At 39.2% G+C, this 23,973-nt stretch overlaps 1 protein-coding gene across 5 annotated transcripts in view; it reads left to right on the plus strand.

Moving 5' to 3' along the window:
• amph (amphiphysin) overlaps positions 1 to 23,973 on the plus strand; it is an 81,598-nt gene that overhangs the window by 23,536 nt on the left and 34,089 nt on the right. For all 5 annotated transcript variants that reach the window (XM_031903182.1, XM_031903183.1, XM_031903184.1 and 2 more), the window contains exons 2-7: positions 785 to 865; positions 7,244 to 7,298; positions 14,887 to 14,981; positions 15,467 to 15,562; positions 16,980 to 17,087; positions 18,251 to 18,336. In XM_031903182.1, the coding sequence (XP_031759042.1) occupies positions 785 to 865; positions 7,244 to 7,298; positions 14,887 to 14,981; positions 15,467 to 15,562; positions 16,980 to 17,087; positions 18,251 to 18,336 (521 nt within the window). The remainder of the gene's footprint in view (positions 1 to 784; positions 866 to 7,243; positions 7,299 to 14,886; positions 14,982 to 15,466; positions 15,563 to 16,979; positions 17,088 to 18,250; positions 18,337 to 23,973) is intronic.

The raw sequence follows: 23,973 nt of genomic DNA on the forward strand, positions 1-23,973 counted from the left end.
TATGCATGGTTTATAAACTGTTCACTTATAACAAATCTCATGTATTTATTAGAAAGGATAGGTAAAAAGGAAAAACTTAGTGCCACTTCATAATCCGATATGGCATGTGTTCTTGTTTAAATCCTCATATGCCAGTAAGGCCAGTGAATTAGAATAACTAAGCTTGAAGGAAGTGTTCTGATGTGCCATATGTACATCACGTTGCAATACGGCTCGGTAATAATCCTCTGTTATGGCAGACAATCTAACACCATTACAAAATACACTTTAGAGCTCATTTACTATGGGTATGGTATGGTGCAAGTGATTGAGCACTAAGGGCACAAAATTGTGCAATTTAGTGGTCGTATACTAAGCACTTGAACTTTTATCCAAAGTTGTAAACTGCTCATTCACAGGCACAAAGAAGCCTTGCCCTTAGCATGTGATAAGGATAGGGCCTCCTGAATAAAGCACAAGTAAGGAGTATGCTGTGGGTACCAACATTGCACCTGTACTTGGCATGTGAATGACGTGCATGTTAGGGAATTTACCTCCTCCCTTCCAACCCTCATGAATGTAGTACTGTTGAGTGCAAGCAGGCCTGTGTTTTAGGGGGTCGGCCTTTCAGAGCACAAAGACCTGAAGCAATTTGTTTTTGCAGGAAAGCAGTGTGCAAAGTGAAAAAATGGCTGACTGAGTCCATTTTTTGGCACTTTTGACTCCACCTTCATTTGTTTGTTTTTTTTGGCCATGCATCATGTATTTTCTTTATGATTAAATACCATTTACCATGTGTTTCCAGGTGCTTCAAAAGTTGGGGAAAGCCGATGAAACAAAAGATGAACAATTTGAGGAATATGTACAGAATTTCAAAAGGCAAGAGGTAGGTCACTCTCATTTGCTTCGATAAATATAAATTACCAAATATAATTTATAATAAGCTAATAGTAGTCAAAGGCAAAATATGTAGTGTAACAGCAAAATAGCAATACACAACACTATTGTGAATTTCCTGCAAAAATCACAGTTGACCTACTTCATATATTCCTATAACCTATATTAATTATCAAATAATAATCACAAGCAAAAAACAATATATGGTATGCACTGTTGATCGATTACACACACACAGACACCCATACACGCACTCTATGCAGGGAGTTTTTCAAAAGCTAAAATATACAAATACAAAAACTGACTAGTTTGACATAGTTTGCAGTCATCCAGGTCACAGAAAGAATAAAATGTTCTAGATATTGATTTATTTATTTTTTTTAAATAAACAACAAATCAATGACAAAATTAGATTTAATCAGATGCAAGGAATCAAGACAAAGGGGTCATTAGGTGCTCAGTCATTGCAGGTTGGGTTGTCTTGTCGTTTATATAACCTATTCTATTTAAAATTCCTGACAGTAAATAATTACTAGCATTGGTGGATGAAGCATGTAATGGTGTTGGGGGAAAAAATATCCTTCTGTCTGTAACACAGCAGGGGAGGTTTTCCTCAGTAATTTGATTCTTCTCTTTCTTTGCCAAGATTTCTTTTTCTATTTTGTTATTCTCTTCTCATAATTCTCTGCATATCAGCAGCTATCTTGTTGCTAAAGTCCAATTTACTCTAGTAACCAGGCAGTGGTCTGAATAACAGCTGAATACTTACATATTTGCAACATCCCTAGAGCTACCTTTTCCAGAGACCTCTGGCATGCAGTGTGTATTGGGCACTGATGCATTGGGGCCCTCGCCTTATTGCATGCACCAAGGACTTTTAATCTGTAAGTGAGCACTAAGAGGTGTGCTTACTTCCTACACTCCCAGGGTTGGAAATGACTCCTTATATATTAATCTTGAAATAGTGTTCTATTGTAAATATGCAGAAAATTCTTCCTCCAGGACTGCAGCTACAACTGCTCTGTACATTAGAATCAGTCAGGCAAACCAGGACAGAAAAGAACAGTATTATTATAGCACATGCCCTTTTAAAATCTATTTATTGCTTTGACCTTGCTTATTAAGGAATACTTACAAGAATATTATGAATATACAATGTACTTTCACAAGACTAAAGATGTATTCAAACTGTTTATAACTGTATCTTCAGATATTGCTTTGCAAAGTATTAAAATTAGGGAGTCTGAAACAGCTGCATGAATGACATGATCATACAAATTTTTAAGTGAATGTTCAGACACACTTTGTTTTGAATAAATGCAAATGAATAACAGGAATGCACAAGTGAGAATCTGGGCAAGTGATCTATTTATACACTGAAATAATTAGCTTTTCTGCTGAAGGCTTCTGGAATACGAAGAAGCAATATGTTATCTTTCAGTAAAGCAGTGCATTAAAATGAATGCTCGAATCAGCAGCTACAATAATGCTTCGATCCATTGTCTTGCAGGCAGCCCTTCGGTTTGGGAAGAAATATTTTAGAGATAAATTCATGTATCATAAAAGATCATGTACTGTAGTTACATTGCATGAAACACAAAGTTATAATTTGCTTAATTAACATTACATGATAATGTACTCTTGTGAATAATGGATAACTAAAACATAATATTCCTAAAGGGCAAACGCCTTTTATCCAATAAAAACAAATGCCTTGGGGGGGTCCCAGCAATAAACACTAAAGAGAAGACTTTTTTTTAGTTCCTAGTTCCACCAGATCTCGGTGTTGCTGGTCATTTTTATATTATTGGAACCCCTTACCGTGCACCCGAGGAATGGTATGTAGTGTGCCATCCTTTGTGTGTGTGTATATATATATATATTGATACATGCTCAAACCTGTTTTCAAGATCATAAAATCAAAGAACATAGCCATTCTCATGACTGTATCATATATTCTTCAGTCGGAGGCTGCATAGTACAAAAAGTGTATCAATGTTGGCACAGACATGCTAACTGATTTTTTAAATGGTACCTTTACAGCTCGCCATAGAAGACATGAACATTTTCTTTGGTTTTATGCAAAGCTGTAAAATGATGTACACAATGTTTTTTCTTTGGGATTGCTTCCTTATTTCCTGCTCCTAAAACAAATAAAAAAAGACAAAAAGTATTATGCACACTTTTGGCCCAACAGGCAGCATTTCAAAAGTCACAAATGCCACAATGTGTTGTAGGCGATTTCAATGAAGTATGGGTAAAATATTTCTCTCCTAAAGCACCTTGTCTTACATTACTGTAATTTTTACAAAAAAATGTGACATTAGCCTTATTGTAGTAACATTTAATTATTAACTTTTATAAAAATTATATAACAATCTTAATGCCAGCCTGTAAAACTTTAAAATACCACCTGCTAAAAATCTGTGTTCAGTTTAAATTTAGCAAGATATTAGGATGACATTTTGTAGCTCATGATATTCTAGAGTTTAATGTGGAAAACTAAACTAAACCAAAGTTCTGTCTGTTATATAATTGCAACCACTACCACTTGCATATATAATAAATTATTTGCATCTAACTTTTTTTTGATAAACATGGACTTTAATTTATTAGGATATTACATATCAAAGATATTTGATTTGATATTTGAATATATTACAGTTATAAATTATGCAAGGTGTGTTACCCTCTGCTTTATAATAACTGTGTTCTTAACCCTCATCCCTGTCCTTGCTTCTACATTGCATTAATAAATTAACATCTGCTACATCAGTGCTGTCCAACTGGCGGCCCGCGGGCCGCATGCGGCCCGCGACCCCCCTTTGTGTGGCCCCCCACCTGTCTGGCTGCTTTGATGGCTTACTCTTGTGTAAGCTTTAAATGGTATCAGTACTGTGATTAACTGCCCCCCTGCATGGTTCTCACCTCAGATTCAGGCTGTAATCAGGCTGTATTGTTTAAATATGTAATCCCCTGTGTTTTTCACACCTTTTAATACCTGCATTGTTCAACCCCTGCAGTGTTCACACCTCAGTCTCAGGCTGTAATCACCCCCATTGTTCCCCTGTTCACACCTCAGGAGCAGTAGAAACCCACAAATAAACCCTGCACACCAGTGGCGTAGCGAGGGGGGTGCCGAGGGGGCCATGGCCCCGGGCGGCGTATCAGAAGGGGCGGCGGCGGCTCCTTCTCTCTTACAGGCAACAGGCGCTTTTATAAGGTTGCGCCCGTGCGTATGACGTCACACGTCAGCGACGAGGTGCAACCTTATAGAAGCGCCTGTTGCCTGTAAGAGAGAAGGAGCCGCCGCCGATGGTCTGTTGGGGGTATGTACTATGGGGGAAATTGGGGGCACTGTGTGGTGGCTACTGTCTATGGGGAAATTGGGGTACTTTCCATGGGGGGGGGCAGGTCTTTGTGGGGTATTGTGTATGGGGGCTCTTCCTATTGGGGGGCAAGGTCTTTGGGGGGTATTGTCTATGGGGACACTGTGTATGGGGCAATTGGGGCACTGTGTATGGGGGCACTTCCTATTGGGGGCACTTTGTATGGGGCAATTGGGGGCACTGTTTATGGGGGCACTGTGTATGGGGGCACTTTCTATTTGGGGAACTGTGTATGGGGCAATTGGGGCACTGTGTATGGGGGCACTTTCTGTGGGGGGGGCAAGGTCTTTGGGGGGTACTGTCTATGGGGGAACTGTGTATGGGGAAATTGGGGCACTGTGTATGGGGGCACTTCCTATTGGGGGCACTGTCTAAGGGCAATTGGGGGCACTGTGTGGAGGGGGCTGTCTATGGGGACACTGTGTATGGGGCAATTGGAGGCACTGTCTATGGGGAAATTGGGGCACTTTCTATGGGCAATTGGAGGCAATGTGTGTGGGGGGCACTGTGTATGGGGCAATTGGGGGCACTGTGTATGGGGGTACTGTCTATGGGGCAGTTGTATGGGGGGACCGTGGCCAGAATAGCATTAGGGGGGCCTGGCCAGCATAGTGTTAGGGGGCACTGTGGTAGGGTGACCCTAATACTTTTTATGTCTGTGTGTCCTGTACTGATGGGAGGGGCCCCGTGATTTCTGATGCCACCATGGGCAGCCACGGACGCACAGCTGAATCCACTTTTGACAATTATGACATGCGCACCGCATTTCAAATTCAATCAAAAAAAAAAAAATTTAATGCTGCTTTTTTTATTTTGCCTATTTTTTTTAAGAATAACTAAATAGAGGGGCGGCAAATTTCCGGTCGGCCCCAGGCGACGAAAGCCCACGCTACGCCACTGCTGCACACTACAAAAAGAACATATACTGAGGTGGTACTGCAATTAAAACGTTTTTTAATATATAGTTATTGTGCAGACTGTAGGAGCAGTGCCAGCATTGTGTCACTGTAGGCTGCCTGTGTGTGCCATATACACAGGCAGCATAGGGCAAGCAGAGTATGGCACACACAGGCAGGGTAGGGAAGGCAGAGTATGGCACACACAGGCAGAGTAGGGCAGGCAGAGTATGGCACACACAGGCCAAGTTTGGCACAAACCAGCCAAGAATGGCACACACAGTGAAAGTATGGCACACGCAGGCAGGGTAGGGAAGGCAGAGTATGGCACACAGGCAGGGTAGGGCAGGCAGAGTATGGCACACACAGGCCAAGTATGGCACAAACCAGCCAAGAATGGCACACACAGTGAAAGTATGGCACGCAGGCAGGGTAGGGCAGGCAGAGTATGGCACACACAGGCAGGGTAGGGCAGGCAGAGTATGGCACACACAAAGGCAGGGTAGGGCAGGCAGAGTATGGCACACAGGCAGGGTAGGGAAGGCAGAGTATGGCACACACAAAGGCAGGGTAGGGAAGGCAGAGTATGGCACACAGGCATGGTAGGGAAGGCAGAGTGTGGCAGGTTTTTGCTGTACTACAACCATTAATATGGGTATGGTCATGTGATAACATGGGTGTGGTTTCAAGTGGGTGCGGTTTTAAAAAGGGGAGTGGTCAAAACTGGCTTCCATTATCGGCCCTCCACCACGTAGGTCGGAAAAATTCCGGCCCTCGGTACAACAGAAGTTGGACAGCACTGTGCTACATCATTCTTTACTTCACTGAGAATCATAGCTTTACCTACTGAAAGCTGAACAGAGAATTAATTCCTCCCACTCAAGAACTACATTATTGGCATTCACTAAAATAATATAATTACATATATTCAAAGAACACATCAATATTTAAATTGTATATGGTAGAAACATATATCTGCCTTATCTTGCAGAGGAAATATAGTGTATGTCAGTGTTAGTGGCAATATTTTTCTCTGTCAATAGTAAGAGCAATGCAAATAGTTTGCACACGTATGGGCAGTAAAGCCAACCATATACTGGTAGATAATCTTATTTGGTCAAGTCCCCAAATAAGTAGCCTAACATTGTCATTGACCAATGGATAATTCAAGCTTCCTTATAGATGTCTGACCAAAATCAAATCAGATATTGATAAGTAAGGCCATAACTGTTGTCCTCACAGAGTTGTTTTACCAGAGTTGTGGTAAGGAATTACTGTTTTTGCCATTCGCACTAAAATGTTGTGTTTGGGCTATAAATAAAGTGCTATGTATTTATATCAATGGCTTTGTCATTAGAACTTAAAAAATTATTTACTGTACCTTGACCTAGGGCACAAATATATATGAATGGAGTGACATACCTTTTTCCTTTAGCTGGTTTAGTACATAAAGTACCAGCTTTGTACTGGCTTTGAGGATAAATAAATCTAACCGTATTGTATTAAAGATCAGTCAATATCAATGGCATCAAAATTCATGGAAGTTAGAAAGGAAATGTATTTCTAGAGTAGTTCTATAATTGTTATGCACAGAGCCAGTTATCCAATCTAATACATATTTGTGGGTTTGATCATGAATGTTACATAAAGATTCGGTTCTAATATAAAGGCTTTGGCTGTAAAAATTTTATGGAGAGCTACATCCTGTGGGCCTCCAGTTGTACATTTCTATTTTAGTGTAATAAACATACATCCCACAGAAATCCTACTCATACTGTATGATAGTGAATATGCAACTAATATGTATATATTTTATGAAGAATGTGGCTGCATGATGTTTTTAATAAATTAAAAACCAAGATTGTGCATGGTTTGAATGTACAAAACTACTGACCTGTGGGCTGAATCTTTAGACCACAGAAATGGTAGCAGAAGTTTGTGAATGCAAATAATAGTATTCCAGTGGTAAAAAAAATGATGATTTCTTAATCTGACATTTTTGAATTATACACATTTTAATGTTTTTACTGGAAAAACACTAGCAGTATTTCCACTTTATAATTGCATTTTTCAATAACACAGGCTGAAGGTTCCCGCCTACAAAGAGAAATGCGAGCTTATTTGACTGCTATCAAAGGTAAGTTATACTAAACAGACTGGAATGCCATAAAGACTGCTGTTAATATAACACACCTCATGACAGCATAAGGATATGCTAAGCATTTGCTGGTCATTTACAGAGGTTCCCTGTTGACATATGCTTACTCTTGTTCTTTGGGCTTTCTAAATGTTTTTAATGTAAAGGCTTCCTACCACCATGAAAGATCTGCACCAAGAACCTTCTTCCGTGAGTGTGAACCAAACACTTGTCACTTTGGTCCTCTATGGAGATGTTTAAACAGATTCATAGACTATAAACAGATTCATTGGCCATGGGATCACAAGCAGGTTCTTCTATGGTGTAGTGTATATGGTATTTCTGGTATTTAAAGTTCCAGATCCACTGTTGTAGGTATATATATGGTACGTTTGTGGCATTAATGGTATGTATGTAAAGGTGGCATGGTTTTTGGTGCTTTGTTATTAAAGTACCCCTCCTCTGTATTGCACTAAGGGTACTTATTAATGTCACTAAAAACTTTAATTTAGAGCTGACTGTGATTTTCAGCTGATCCTAGCAGAGAGCTAGAATATGTTTGGCCTTTTTAGCATTCAACAGCTCTGTCTCAGAAATCACATCAGACTCATAATTTATTCTTTTAATGTTTCCAAAGCTACGGATTACATGAAGAATAAGTAATCTTCTTAAAAATGTGTTTAAACTAAACCTACATACTGAGTGGGAAGCAATGGAGAGCATAGTCCTGCAATGGCACTTAACACTTTAAAGGAAAATTAAAGCCCAACTAAAGAAATAGGCTAGAAATGTTTTACATTATGTTTTGGGCTTCTCTACCAGCCCAAGGCAACCACAGCCCTTTAGCAGGAAAGATCTGTGCCTCCAAAAATGCTCCCAGTTTCTGATTCACTGCACATGCTCTATGCTGCTGTCATTTACTGAGCTTAGGGGCCAATGCAAAATATACTGTATATATAGAATATAAATGTAACAATAAAAGGCTGATTAGCAATTCATTTAGATTCACATAACATCACAGCTCTGAAAGCAGGGCGATTGCAACAGAATTTAATAATTAGCCTTGTAGCATCAGCTTATATGACAGACAAACCTCATTTCAGTGCAAAGAATTCTGGAGCACAATTTTAATACTTATTAGTTCATTAAAATTGTGCTCCAGAATTCTTTGCAGAATTCTTCATACAGGTATGGGACAAGTTATCCAGAATGCTCAGGACCTGGGGTTTTCCGGACTAGGGATCTTCTTACATAGTAACATACATAGTAAGTTGGGTTGAAAAAAGACATACGTCCATCAAGTTCAACCATAATGCCTATACCTAACCTGCCTAACTACAAGTTGATCCAGAGGAAGGCAAAAAACCCCATCTGAAGCCTCTCTAATTTGCCTCAGAGGGGAAAAAATTCCTTCCTGACTCCAAGATGGCAATCGGACCAGTCCCTGTATCAACTTGTACTAAGAGCTATCTCCCATAACCGTGTATTCCCTCACTTGCTAAGAATCCATCCAGCCCCTTCTTAAAGCTATATAATGTATCAGCCAGTACGACTGATTCGGGGAGGGAATTCCACAACTTCACAGCTCTCACTGTAAAAAATCCTTTCCGAATATTTAAATGGAACCTCCCTTCTTCTAAACGGAGTGGGTGCCCTCGTGTCCGTTGGAAGGACCTACTGGTAAATAAAACATTAGAGAGGTTATTATATGATCCCCTTATATATTTATACATAGTTATCATGTCACCTCTTAAGCGCCTCTTCTCCAGTGTAAACAGACCCAACTTGGCCAGTCTTTCTTCATAACCGAGACTTTCCATACCCTTTACCAGCTTAGTTGCCCTTCTCTGGACCCTCTCTAGCTCAATAATGTCCCGTTTGAGCACTGGAGACCAAAACTGAACAGCATATTCTAGATGGGGCCTTACCAGTGCTCTGTAAAGGGGAAGAATAACCCCCTCCTCCCGTGAATCTATACCCCTTTTAATACAGCTCAGAACCTTGTTTGCCCTTGCAGCTGCTGCCTGGCATTGCTTGCTACAGCCAAGTTTATTATCTACAAGGACTCCAAGATCCTTCTCCATTATGGATTTGCCTAGTGCAGTCCCATTAAGGTTATACGGGGCTTGCATATTTTTACATCCCAGGTGCATGACCTTACATTTATCCACATTAAATCTCATCTGCCACTTAGCTGCCCAGATTGCCAGTTGGTCAAGATCCTGCTGCAGGGATGTCACATCCTGGATAGAATTGACTGGTCTGCAGAGTTTTGTGTCATCTGCAAACACTGATACATTACTCATAATACCCTCCCCTAAGTCATTTATGAACAAATTAAACAAAAGTGGACCCAGTACAGAACCCTGAGGGACCCCACTGAGAACCTTACTCCAAGTAGAGAATGTGCCATTAACAACCACCCTCTGTACCCGATCCTGTAGCCAGTTTTCTATCCATGTGCAAACGACTTCACTAAGACCAATAGACCTTAGCTTAGAAAGCAGTCGTTTGTGGGGAACGGTATCAAATGCTTTGGCAAAATCCAAATAGATTATATCTACTGCATCCCCACTGTCCAGCTTCTTACTTACCTCATCATAAAAAGCAATTAAATTGGTCTGACATGACCTGTCCTTCATAAAGCCATGCTGATTACTGCTCATAATGCCATTCTCCACTACATAATTTTGAATGTGATCCCTTAACAAGCCTTCAAATAACTTGCCCACCACGGATGTCAAACTTACAGGCCTATAATTGCCAGGCTGAGATCTTATTCCCTTTTTAAATATGGGAGTGACATTCGCCTTCTTCCAATCACTAGGTACCATACCGGATGAAAGAGAGTCTGAGAATATCAGAAACAAGGGCCACTGCAATTCTGCCCCTAGCTCTCTCAGTACCCGAGGGTGTATTCCATCTGGCCCAGGTGCCTTGTTTACATTTATCGTGTGTAACCCTTTAAGCACCATATCCTGTGCCAACCACTGTGTAGTTGGAGCTGAGGCAACAGTGAAGCTATTGGGTGAGACTTGGCCCACTGGCTCCTCTACTGTATACACAGAAGAAAAGAACTGGTTAAGCACATCTGCCTTTTCTGTATCCGCTGTAACCATATTGTTATTATAACTCAATGGGGCCACACCCTCAACCTGCATCTTTTTACTATTAATATACTTAAAAAACTTTTTGGGGTTAGTCTTGGCCTCGGCCGCGATGCGCTCCTCATTTTCTATCTTTGCCTTCCGGATTGCTGTTTTACAACACTTGTTATAGTGTTTATATTCATTAAACGCAGCTACTGTCCCCTCTGACTTATATTTCTTAAAAGCTTTCCTTTTTTTCCCTATTAACTTCTTTACCTCAGAGTTAAGCCACATGGGGTGATTCTTAACACTTCTACTTTTTCTTATTAATGGAATGAATTGAGAACAGTAATGATTTAATATCATTTTAAATGACAACCATTTCTGCTCTGTATTTTTATCAGAAAACATAATGCCCCAATCTATGCCCTGAAGCGCTGCCCTTAAGGAGCTAAAATTTGCCTTCCTAAAATTCAGTGTCTTTGTTGCCCCCGTGTAAATTTGTTTCCTGCACCAAACATCAAATGAAATAACATTATGGTCACTATTACCCAGGGGTTCAACCACTTGCACATTTGCTATACGTTCTGGGTCATTAGAGATCACTAGATCTAGTATAGCATTGTTCCTGGTTGGCTCCTCAACAACCTGTGACATAAAGTTGTCGTGCAGCAAGTTTATAAACTTGTTCCCATTTACTGTCCTGGCAGTACTATTGCCCCAGTCAATATCAGGGTAATTAAAATCCCCCATTATTATCACTTGCCCCAAACTAGCAGCCTTTTCTATTTGCAACAGGAGCTGGGCCTCCTCCTCTTCGCTTACATTAGGGGGTCTATAGCATACCCCTACAATTAGCTTGGTAGATTCTTTACTATCTGTGAGAAGCTCAACCCATAAGGATTCAGCTCCCTCTGTTACCCCCATCACTTCCTCCTTAATATTTGCTTTTAAGTCGTGCTTAATGAACAGACACACTCCTCCTCCTTTTCTATTGCCCCTGTCCCTCCGAAACAATGTATACCCCCCAATATTAACAGCCCAGTCATGAGACTCATTCAACCAAGTTTCAGCAACACCAATCACATCATATTTCCGCTCCAACGCCAGTACCTCCAGCTCTCCCATTTTACCAGTCAGACTCCTTGCATTGGTAAACATACATTTAATACTGGTTCCGGCGTGAGAATGACGTGTAAACAACTTATGGGCCTCCCTGCCATTATCAGTATCCCGAAGCAAGTCTCCTCCCCCAATTTTCCTTACTATGCCCACTACCTCATCTATCCTGTCTACCACAGAATTTCCCGCTGCACCCTCCCCCCCCACTCCTAGTTTAAAATCTCCTCCAACCCTCTAGCCATCTTTTCCCCCAAAGCAGCTGCCCCATCATCATTGAGGTGCAGCCCATCCCTGGCAAAGAGCCTGTAGCCGATTGAGAAATCAGCCCAGTTCTGGAGAAACCCAAAGCCCTCCTCCCTGCACCAATCTCTCAGCCACGCATTAATCTCCCTGAGCTCCCGCTGCCTTCTTAATGTTGCTCGTGGCACAGGTAATATCTCTGAGAAAATTACCTTGGAAGTCCTCGCCCTCAACTTTGCACCTAGCTTTTTAAAATCGTTCTTGAGGACTTCCCCCCCTCCTCTAACTTTGTCATTGGTACCTATGTGTACCAAGACCGCCGGGTCTTCCCCAGCCCCTCCCAACAATCTGTCCACTCGTTCCACCACATGCCGAACCCTAGCACCAGGCAAGCAACACACAGTTCGGCATGTAGGGTCTTTGCGACAAATTACCCTATCCACCTTTCTAATAATTGAATCCCCTACAACTATAACCTGCCTTCCCTTCCTAGCACTACTCCCCCCACCTGTATTAGAGGTGCCGGCTCCCAGGGTGCTCTGAGAGTCAGCCTGCTCCATACACGCCAGCTCAGAGCTGCCTTCCCCAGCATCTTCACCTAACGCGGCAAATCTGTTGGTTTGTACAAGCTTTGAACCAGCCCCCCTACCCTTGTGTCCCCTACTGCCCCTCTTAACTGTTACAAATTTGTCTCCCTCATTAACCTCCACTGTCCCTTCTCCCCCCCCCACTACACCGGCCCCTGCCAGTGGTTGCTCAGTGAGCCTCCTGTTCTCCCCCATGTTTGCAGCTGCCCTCAGTGCTGCCAGTTCCCCCCTTAGATTCTGCACCTCAGATTCCAAGAGGAAAACCCACCTGCATCTCTCACAAGTAAATGCTGCATGGAACTGCTGCTCCAGGACCACATACATGCGACAAGATGCACACTGAGTAACACCAGCAATCATACTGCAACTCATATTGCAACTGGGTACTTACAGTCTCCCGAGTGCAATCCCTTGTATAGTGCCTTTTAAGTTTCAAACGCCTTTTTTGTTTTAAACGCCTGCTATACACTTAAATTTACATGCAACACTTTAGATTACATGCAAAACTCGCTAGCAGCTCCCAAACTCGCTGTGCAGTCAGAAACTTATTGAGGTTCAAACCAAACAGCCAAATGTCTGTTGAGAATTTACCAGATTTACTCCACCCCCTTAATTAGTATGCTCAATCAGCCAGGTAGCACTTACAAGTCACACAGCAGTTAGTTAATTGCACTTACTTTCTCCTTTCAACCAGCACTCCCAGCATGCACAGTAAACCCCAAACGCCTTTTTTGTTTTAAACGCCTGCTATACACTTAAATTTACATGCAACACTTTAGATTACATGCAAAACTCGCTAGCAGCTCCCAAACTCGCTGTGCAGTCAGAAACTTATTGAGGTTCAAACCAAACAGCCAAATGTCTGTTGAGAATTTACCAGATTTACTCCACCCCCTTAATTAGTATGCTCAATCAGCCAGGTAGCACTTACAAGTCACACAGCAGTTAGTTAATTGCACTTACTTTCTCCTTTCAACCAGCACTCCCAGCATGCACAGTAAACCCCAAACGCCTTTTTTGTTTTAAACGCCTGCTATACACTTAAATTTACATGCAACACTTTAGATTACATGCAAAACTCGCTAGCAGCTCCCAAACTCGCTGTGCAGTCAGAAACTTATTGAGGTTCAAACCAAACAGCCAAATGTCTGTTGAGAATTTACCAGATTTACTCCACCCCCTTAATTAGTATGCTCAATCAGCCAGGTAGCACTTACAAGTCACACAGCAGTTAGTTAATTGCACTTACTTTCTCCTTTCAACCAGCACTCCCAGCATGCACAGTAAACCCCAAACGCCTTTTTTGTTTTAAACGCCTGCTATACACTTAAATTTACATGCAACACTTTAGATTACATGCAAAACTCGCTAGCAGCTCCCAAACTCGCTGTGCAGTCAGAAACTTATTGAGGTTCAAAACGAGGTTCTTGCAATTTGATTCTCTATACTTTGTCTATTAAATATCATTTAAACATTCAATACACCCAATACAATTGTTTTCTCTCCAATAAGGATTAATTATATCTTATTTAGGATGAAGTACAGTTATGGGATCCCTTATCTGGAAACCCGTTATCCAGAAAGTTCGGAATTACGGAAAGACCATCTCACATAGACTCCATTAAAAGCAAATAATTATAATTTTTAAAAATTATTTCCTTTTTCTCTGTAAAAATAAAACAGTACCTTGTACTTGATCCCAGCTAAGATATAATTACCCCTTATTGGGGGCAGAACAGCCCTATTGGGTTTATTTCATGGTTAAATGATTCCCTTTTCTCTGTAATAATAAAACAGTACCTGTACTTGATCCCAACTAAGATATAATTATCCCTTATTGGAGGCAGAACAGCCCTTTTGGGTTTATTTCATGGTTAAATGATTCCCTTTTCTTTGTAATAATAAAACAGTACCTTGTACTTGATCCCAACTAAGATATAATTAATCCTTATTGGAGCCAAAACAATCCTATTGGGTTTATTTCATGTTTAATTGATTCCCTTTTCTCTGTAATAATAAAACAGTACCTTGTACTTGATCCCAACTAAGATATAATTAATCCTTATTGGAGCCAAAACAATCCTATTGGGTTTATTTCATGGTTAAATGATTCCCTTTTCTCTGTAATAATAAAACAGTACCTTGTACTTGATCCCAACTAAGATATAATTAATCCGTATTGGAGACAAAACAAGCCTATTGGGTTTATTCAATATTTAAATATTAGCAGACTTAAGTTATGGAGATCCAAATTACGGAAAGATCCCTTATGCCCAGTTCCTTATCCCCGAGCATTCTGGATAACAGGTCCCATACCTGTACAAGGTACTGTTTTATTATTACAGAGAAAAAATAAATCTATTTTAAAATGTTAAATTATTTCATTAAAATGGAGTCTATGGGAGATAGCCATCCCATAATTTGGAGCTTGCTGGATAATGGGTTTCCAGATAATGGATCTCATACCTGTATTAAGTTGGAGGCTCAATACATATCTGCATATATCATCTGCCAATTTTACACTTACATATTTTGCATTTCTTTTTTTAGGAATGCAAGAGGCATCAATGAAACTCACAGAATCTCTTCATGAAGTTTATGAGCCAGACTGGTATGGGAGAGATGATGTCAAAATGGTGGGAGAGGTAAGATTTTATATCTGCATCTACAGTATAAACAGTTTGTCTTTTTACAACACTTATGTATATGAAAGGCCATAACAGTTATATTCTATAGCAAGCCAAAATAAAATACATTCTCTCTGAAATTAAAAGCACTGAGGCAAAACATATTAAAATTTTGCCATTTATAGTCATGGCAATATAGTCATGTTATATAGTAGCAATATCACAAACTTTGTTACCACTACCCACAATAAATGTTTTGCAGCAAACCTGCTAAAGCTTTTTTCCCTATTTTTTGGATTTCTACAATTGTATTTGGTTGCAGCACAGAGCAACAACTAGGAGCTAAAGCTTTTTTTTTGCAAGTATTTTATACAAAGTTCACCAATCATTTTTTATTTTAATATCAAACTTCCATCTGTCTGTCTATATATCACATGTAGCTCTCTCTGTTCGTCATAAGCTATTGAAATTGTGTCACTTTATCTGTATTTCATTTGTTACAGAAATGTGACACACTCTGGGAAGATTTTCATCAGAAATTAGTAGATGGAGCTTTGATAACACTTGACACATATCTAGGGCAGTTTCCTGACATAAAGGTACGTAAATAAATAAATATTTCTCATTACTAGTCTTTCTCCAGGATGTATTTATTTTAGGTTGCTAGTACAATACCTGGTTGTACCAGAAGTCCTTATAATGCATATTTTTGTCGTAAAATCACTATATTATATGAATATATTTTTACAACCTACAGAAGTTAAATGTAATTGCATTTAACTGTAAAAACCTATACAAGAAATAAACTTTATCTAACCATTTAGATTAGAACTTCTATGCATTCTCTCTCTCGTCGTTTGCCTTCTTAGAGTCCTGGATGACATTTTCTCAACTAAATATGCAAGATAAAGATTCCAGCTGCTGTTATTTTTTTCAAAGAAATTAACAATAATGCACTGAATGTCCACCCACCCGGGACTCATAGATCCCGGGACTCGGTAGCTTAATTATCAGATGCTCACTTAGTTGCTTAGAGGAGCCCATGCTTCTTGAATGACAGAAGTTTGGGGTGTCAGAGATTTTATTAAAGGGGTTATTCACCTTTAAATTAACTTTTAAAAAATGACATACATTGATATTCTGATACAATTTGCAATTGTTATTTTATTTTTTGTGCTTTTTCAGTTATTTAGCTTTTTCTTCAGCAGCTCTCTTGTTTAGAAGTTTAGCAGCTATCTTGCTGTTAGGGTCTTATTTACCTTAGCAACCAGGCAGTAAATTGAATGAGAGGAAGGAATATGAATAGGAGAAAGGCTAAGTAGAAAGATACGTAATATAAAGTAACAATAATAGTAAAATTGCAAGATCACAGAGAGCAAGAGTGGCCCACATTTGAAAGCTGGAAAGATGTAGAAGTGGACGGCAGATTATTAAAAAACCATAACAAATGAACAATGAAGACCAATTGCAAAGTTGCTAGGAATAGGATATTCTATAACATATTAGAATTTTAATTTAAAGGTGACCCACCCCTTTTAAACTTTGCAGTTGTCAACATAGTTACTTATGGCTATTAAGTCCTTAAGAGGTAATTAGATTCAGGGATCCTGCAAAAAACATTTGTATTACTGGACAAGTTTTGTACATGCCACTATCACTATTTCCTTTGTTCCCATGTTTTAAAGGTTGAGTGCTTATTTGCAAGTTTTTTCCCCTCTCTGCATCTATGAGAACAACTATTGAGAATCAGATTCACGATTGTTTTTTATTGAGAGATGATACACAACAAATTTCAGTCCACCCTTGATCTTAAGATAGAATGCGTTCCTGTATAATATGTATTATAAATACACAAATCTGTTTTATTTCACTCATTTCCTAAAAGTGAGCAAAAAAAATGGTTTATACTGTAGGTCTGCAAGACTAATGTAAAATATGGATACAGTAATGCAATACAATAGAACAATTGCTTAAATTATTGAAATCTAAGGAGAAAACATTTATATTTTGTCTTAGAATCGCATTGCTAAGAGGAGCAGAAAGCTGGTTGATTATGACAGTGCAAGGCATCACTTAGAATCCCTACAGAATGCTAAGCGAAAAGATGAAGGAAGAATATCTAAGGTAACCGGAGAATTTGTAGATAAAACTTAATTTTTAGGAATGGCATGGCTTTTAAAAAAATGTTTGCACAACACAGAATAGAAAGAACTGAAAGACATTAGATGTCTAACTTTGCCTGATGATTACCTTAACAGATGATAATTTCCCTGTACCATCTATAATAAAATAATTAGTGAAAGCTGCCTCAGTATGAGCAGTTTGAACAATATTTAATTAAACAGAGGTGCCACAGTGAGCTTTGCATTAAGTCTGCCTGTTATATGGGCCAAGGAATCATGATATGATTATAACGTTTCTAATTATTTGAGAGAGGGCTCAGGGAATGCCTGTATATCCTGCTTTTTTAATTATACATGTTTTGTAACATTGTCTCTAGGACCTTTTCTTGGAATGAAAGTTTCACCTCAAGGCACTAACCAGGGATGCAAGGCAAATTGTAGGCTAGAACATAGTGCTTTGCCAAATCGTACTTGATGGATCTCATTTTATTCATGAGCACTCAAAGTCCAAGCTGTTCACAAAACGCAAAATAAATAGCCTAAGGGACAGATTTATCAAAATGTGAAATTTGAGCTTGCTACAGAAAAAATCACCCACTTTCTTGTCATTTTTTATGGGATTTTTAGAAAACTATATATCAAATGGATGAAAGTTGGAGTTCACCATTTATAAATACACTTCTAAAAATCCCATAGAAATGAATAGAAAGTGTTTTTCTGTAGTGAACTCTTATTTCACACTTTGATAAATCTGCCCCTTAGTGTTTTTATTAAATTCCAAGACAATCACTATGACTGAAATTATGCCGAACAAACTAAATACTAATTTATGTCACGGCTGTTCAGAAGTAGGCCCCAGAGCTTCTATGACTCCCAGCCTACAGAAACATCCTTTTTATTTTCTGCATCAACATTGATGCACACATATTATCTAGAGGACACAACTAAAGATTAAGTTCTTAACCTCTCCAAATATGTTTGTAAGAGACTGGGTGGGGGTGATATAACTTAAGAGTTATCTTAAGCTTTCTCAGTGCCAGGCTGGAAACATATGATAAAATGATCCTGTATAATCTAGTATGGCACCAAGTTGCAGTAAAATGTAGGGCAAAAAAGAAAATTATTATCTTTCCAATAAAGTATCGCAATACACTTTTGCTACAGGCTGAAGAAGAATTTCAAAAGGCTCAGAAAGTGTTTGAAGACTTTAACATTGATTTACAGGAAGAGCTTCCATCCTTATGGTCAAGGTAATGTATTTGTTCTAAATTACTAATGTATGAAATTACAAACTCTTGCAATGGAACAGAACTGCAAATTTAGATACAATGTTATGTAATACCACCATTTAGTAATGCTTCTATATGTTATTACTTTAACCCTTTGAAACCTCATGTTATTAAGGACATGTTTTAAAATACAGGTAAAGTGATAGCTATCCTAAATGATAGTTTGGAATATTCATCATAGTTATATTTTTTCTTAGGGGTTAATTTCAGTAAAATGGCTTACCGTTTGCTGAACTATTTTTTAATACCTTTTAAAAACATTTCATGTTTATATCAGCTATCTTATTCAAATGAAACCTAACCTAGGCAAAATAGCTTAAAATTCCATAGCTGCAGATTTACTAGTGATCGTTATGAAACAATAAATTCTGAATAATTCTTAAAGAGCAACATAAGTTATTACCTCAGTGATAAATCCATAGTGAATTTAATTTTGTTATGGATCTTTGTATGAATTTTAACAAATATCAGTCACTCCTCCCAGAATGTTGATTAGTATTAATATTTTCATTGACTAGATCAAAATTCCTACAAAGATTGAATGGATAGGATTCTTACAAGAAACCTTTGATAAATGTTCCCCATGAATATCTATAATAATGTGACAAATTATTTGTGATAGATTGTGCCCAGTCTTTAATGTTCCATAAATACACATCATTTATCAGCTTAAACTGATTTGCTGAAGGATCTTGAAGTAAGGTGCAAAACACCAAAGCTGTTTACAGAACTAGGCACAAATGCTCTGCTTCTCGCTTTTCTAACAGGCTATGATGCCTTATAAATAGGAGGGGTTAGGTTGCATTAGTGGAATGATTTTGGAGGTTGATGTGACCTGCAAAGACAAACGTTACATTTTAAGGTGCGTGAATGCATGTGCCATATCATACTATCCCAAGGTAGTCAGGGATTTGACCATGCAAACTGCATTAAAAGCCAGATACAGTACTGTACACTGCAGAGTAGGGATACTATACACAATGACTATTAAAATGTAAATTAAGTTAAAAAAAATAGCTATTACAGGTATGGGATCCATTATCTTGAAACCCGTTATCCAGAAAGCTCTGAATTATGGAAAGCTATTTTAATCAAATAATTAAGATTTTTAAAACTGATTTTCTTTTTCTTTGTAATAATAAAACAGTAGCTTGTACTTGATCCCAACTAAGATATAATTAATCCTTATTGGAAGCAAAACAATGCTATTGGGTTTAATAAATATTTTATTGATTTTGTTAGTAGACTTAGGGCTAAAACTATATATATTTGGTATTGGTACGCTCAGGAGACATGGGACTAATGGGCGACTAATCTCCCCGTGTGCCAGAGCCCTTAAGGTATGAAGGTTCAAATTACGGGAAGACCCCTTATGTGGAATGCCCTTGGTCCTGAGCATTCTGGATAATGGTTCCTATACCTGTATATATTATAGGGCTAAATTATGGGGAAGTTCAAAGGCACGGAGAGGTTAGTTGCTCATGAAAAATTGCTGTTACCGCAGGTGAATAATCTTTCCGAAATGCCTTTCCACCTGCAAAAAGGGATTTGTCGATGGAAAGGCATACATGTCGCTTCATTTTTCTGAAATTGCGCAAAGTTGCATGCAGGAGGGAACTGTGCGCGACTTTATTGCTGGTTGGTTAGGGGGCGACTAATCTCTCTGTAGGGATTTAGCCTAAATGCAAATTATCTGACAGATGTATCTTTTACACATACAGGGTCGGACTGGGCTGCCGGGAAACCGGGAAAAATCCTGGTGGGCCCTGGCGGCCCAGACCCCCGACCCTTGCGGCGCTCCCCCTGCCCGACCGTTCCTGCCCCGACGCATTAAATGTATGTGCTCGGGGATGGACGTCGGATGAGGGGCCCTGCAAGGGGGGTTGGGGGGGAGGCTATGGGCGCGGGCCCCGGTGGGCCCTTCACCCCCCAGTCCGACCCTGTACACATACAATTGCATCTTTATAACACTTGCACCATACAAGACCCAACTATATTGGGGAGGAAAACCCCAGTGCTTTATTGTGTCAGACAAACTGCAGACAAATCGGTGGGTGCCGATCTTCCTTAGTAATAAGTGCCAGAGCGACTATCTTGGAGAGAGTTTGGAGTGCCTGTTATTACCATATATCAATTATACTTGGGGGGGCCTCAATTTTTGAACTATTTCAGCAGTAGAGATGTAGCGAGCTGTTCGCCGGCGAACTAATTCGCGCGAACATCGGGTGTTCGCAAGTCCGCAAATTCGCGAACTTTCGGCGATGTTCGCCATTTTGGGTTCGCCGCGTTTTTTTGGCTTTTTTTTTTGGCATTATTTTTTGGCGTTTTTTTTTCATTATTTTTTGGCTTTTTTTTTTTTTTGCGGTATTTTTTGCGGTTTTTTTTTTTTTGGCGTTTTTTTTACAAAGTATTTTTCAGAGAAATTTTTGCTTGATCCCCCTCCTGCATGCCACTGTCCAGGTCGTGGCACCCTTTAAACAACTTTAAAATCAGTTTTTTGGCCAGAAATGGCTTTTCTAGGTTTTAAAGTTCGCCTTCCCATTGAAGTCTATGGGGTTCGCAAAGCTCGCGAATATTCGCGAGTTTTGCCGAAAGTCCGCGAACGGGTCCGCGAACATTTTTGGCGATGTTCGCTACATCCCTATTCAGCAGGTGCCTTAAAGAGTACGACTAAGGCACAAATATATCATTTTGATATATCATTTTAACCTTTTTACTGCCAGCCATTTTGGACAAAGCGGAACTTGTATTGCCAGACAGTTTTCTAACATTTTGCACAGTTTCACTTTAGGGGCCTTTCCTCGGGGGGACTTTAAGTTTACCCAGGAAAACAATATATCATTTTTTTCAGGACAATCTAAGCTTTCAAAATATGGTTTTGTGTAATTCCAATTCTGTAACAAGATATACACACACACTAGAAACAAAAATTATTTTATGCACGAATATACAACTGATTTGGAAAGTCCCATGTCTCCTGAACGTGCCAATACCAAATATGTGTAGTTTTATGGAGATTTCTCACTTGTATAGGTCAAAAACTCCCAGCAGTACACTACCAAATTTCCAAAGCACTGCTTCAGAAAGCTGCATACTTTAGATTTCAAGGCCTAAAATTCCACTAACAGAAGTTTTATCCCAGAAAATTGTACACTTTTGGAAAGAACAGATTCTGGGGAATTAAGAATAGGCACAACTGTCTGTCTACTCCAAACTATCAAGTCACAATGCTTTCCTAAAGTTACTGGTTTTTATCAAAATTTGTAAACAAAAGGAATTCTGGGAACAAATTCCAGACTCTTAAAAAAAATCCCATTTACATGGGTTTATCCTATAGGCTACAGCTCACCCACTGGGTTTGAAGCTGAAGCTAGGACAATAGCTGATCAGATTCCCAACTACAGACCGGTTTCGCCCTTATTGGGGGCTCATCACACTACACTACACTGATGAGCCCCCAATAAGGGCGAAACCGGTCTGCAGTTGTGAATCTGATCAGCTATTGTCCTGGCTTCAGCTTCAAACCCAGTGGGTGAGCTGTAGCCTATAGGATAAACCCATGTAAATGGGATTTTTTTTAAGAGTCTGGAATTTGTTCACAGAATTCCTTTTGTTTGCTTTTGTCTGTGTGAGGCAGTCTCCTCAACCTTATTTATTTGTTTATCAAAATTTGTGAAATTTTTAAAAAATCGCTTCAAAGCTTCCAGTCTATAGTATCTTATCTCCTATAGGTCATAAAGTAACCAAATAAAACACCCTAAATATGAATGCCATGGGTTCACTGAACAGTATGATGCCCAATATGTATAGGTTTACCTAAATATGTGGCATGTAGGGGCCCCAATGGGAACATACCCTCATATGATCTATCATTTCAGCTCCTGCAAAATCAACACATTTACATCCTTTATGTGGGATAATGCTGCAAAAATGTACACTCACCCCAGAAAGCCATATATTTTTGGAAAGTACACATTCCTCCGAATCTATAATGGGTAAACATTTCTTTTTGCTCCAAAGTACTAAGCTGTAAAGATTTCCTAAATTTGCAGATTTTTATGACATTTCAGAAAATCGCCTAAAAATGTTGCAATTTGCCGCATTTAACTCACACAATTTCTCGTGTACAATCACGTCTGCTGCTTGTAGGTAGGTCCTGCAACGATTGCGTCGCAGGACCGACATGACAGCCTCCCTGGCTCGTTGCCCAGGGGGCTGTCATAGCTACAAACTCTCTGCAGCGACGGCACATGCGTATGAGACACGTACTTGGCAGTTAAACCCTTTTTCTGCCACAACGTATCCCATACGTCATTGGCAGTAAAACGGTTAAGGCCTGCAAGTACTAGAAACAGGGCTCCCTTGTCATGGAGCAACAACAAGTTGCACATGACATGCTACAAGGACAATGGCATAACTTGCTTTAAAGGAAAAGTATACCCCCAAACAATGTAGGTCTCTATAAAAATATAATACATAAACAAGTTCATATGTAAAACCTTGCTTTATCTAAATAAATTATTTTAATGAAAATATACTTTTTTAGTAGTATGTGCTATTGGGTACTCCTGAATAGAAAATTGCTATTTTAAGAATTATGGGCCACCTCCTGGGATCATAGGATTCAGAGTGCACACAAACAAGCCAAGGTACACATACATGCTAGACCACATCAGCCAATGAATGGGCAGAGTTCTGCATTTTGCTTCCACATTACTTCCTGTTACAGAAAGAGCTGTATTATTTCTGGTCATGTGATCTCTGAGGGAGCACACAGCCCATCATTAAATGGTGGATCAAGGGAAAGAATGTAAAATGGCAATATTTACTGATATATATGTAGTCTAGTTTGGCAAGATTCTTTAATAGGTTATTAATCATAATATAAACTAGCTGTTGGTTATGTATTCATTCTGTGAGTATAGGTTTCCTTTAATGACAGAATTCCGGTAGGAGCAAGCACTAGTTTGAATGGCCACAATGCTACAGCCATTATTGTGCATCTTCTCTTTGATATGCCATCATTTATTACAGTATATACAGTATGTATTGAGTTTTGCCTGTTTTAAATATCCCATGTTCAAATTGCTGCAGGTTTCCCTAAAGATGAACATAATGTGTGTTTCTATGCATTTTTTTTAACCTTTGCCAGGATTTACAAAACCCTGGCGCACTGCTGAAATCAAAGCTCAGAATAAAAACATGCAAAGCATAATTAATATATTACTCTCACTACAGCATGAACACTGTGTGATATGCTCAAAGACAAGAGTATGTTTGTGGAGACATCTGCTCCTTGGTAGGGAAATTCAAAGCTCCTGTGAATTTATCAAGGAACAGATGTCAAAAAAATACATACACATGTACTCAGTGCATTTCACTTTTGATTCTGATTAGTTCAGATTACATTACATTGTCTCTTGAAATAATTGGAAATAGGAACACCAAATCAGCAGTAGATGCCTGTATTTTATGAGAGTATACCCAATACGTCATTAAAACCATTATACCCAATATTTTGCCCTAAATGTGTTTGTTTGATTTCAGTTAAAAAAAAACAGACATAACCTGGTTTCTTTGTACTGCACAACCAATTGT

The sequence above is a fragment of the Xenopus tropicalis genome, chromosome 6 (assembly GCF_000004195.4).
Source record: "Xenopus tropicalis strain Nigerian chromosome 6, UCB_Xtro_10.0, whole genome shotgun sequence".
Taxonomy (NCBI): domain Eukaryota; kingdom Metazoa; phylum Chordata; class Amphibia; order Anura; family Pipidae; genus Xenopus; species Xenopus tropicalis.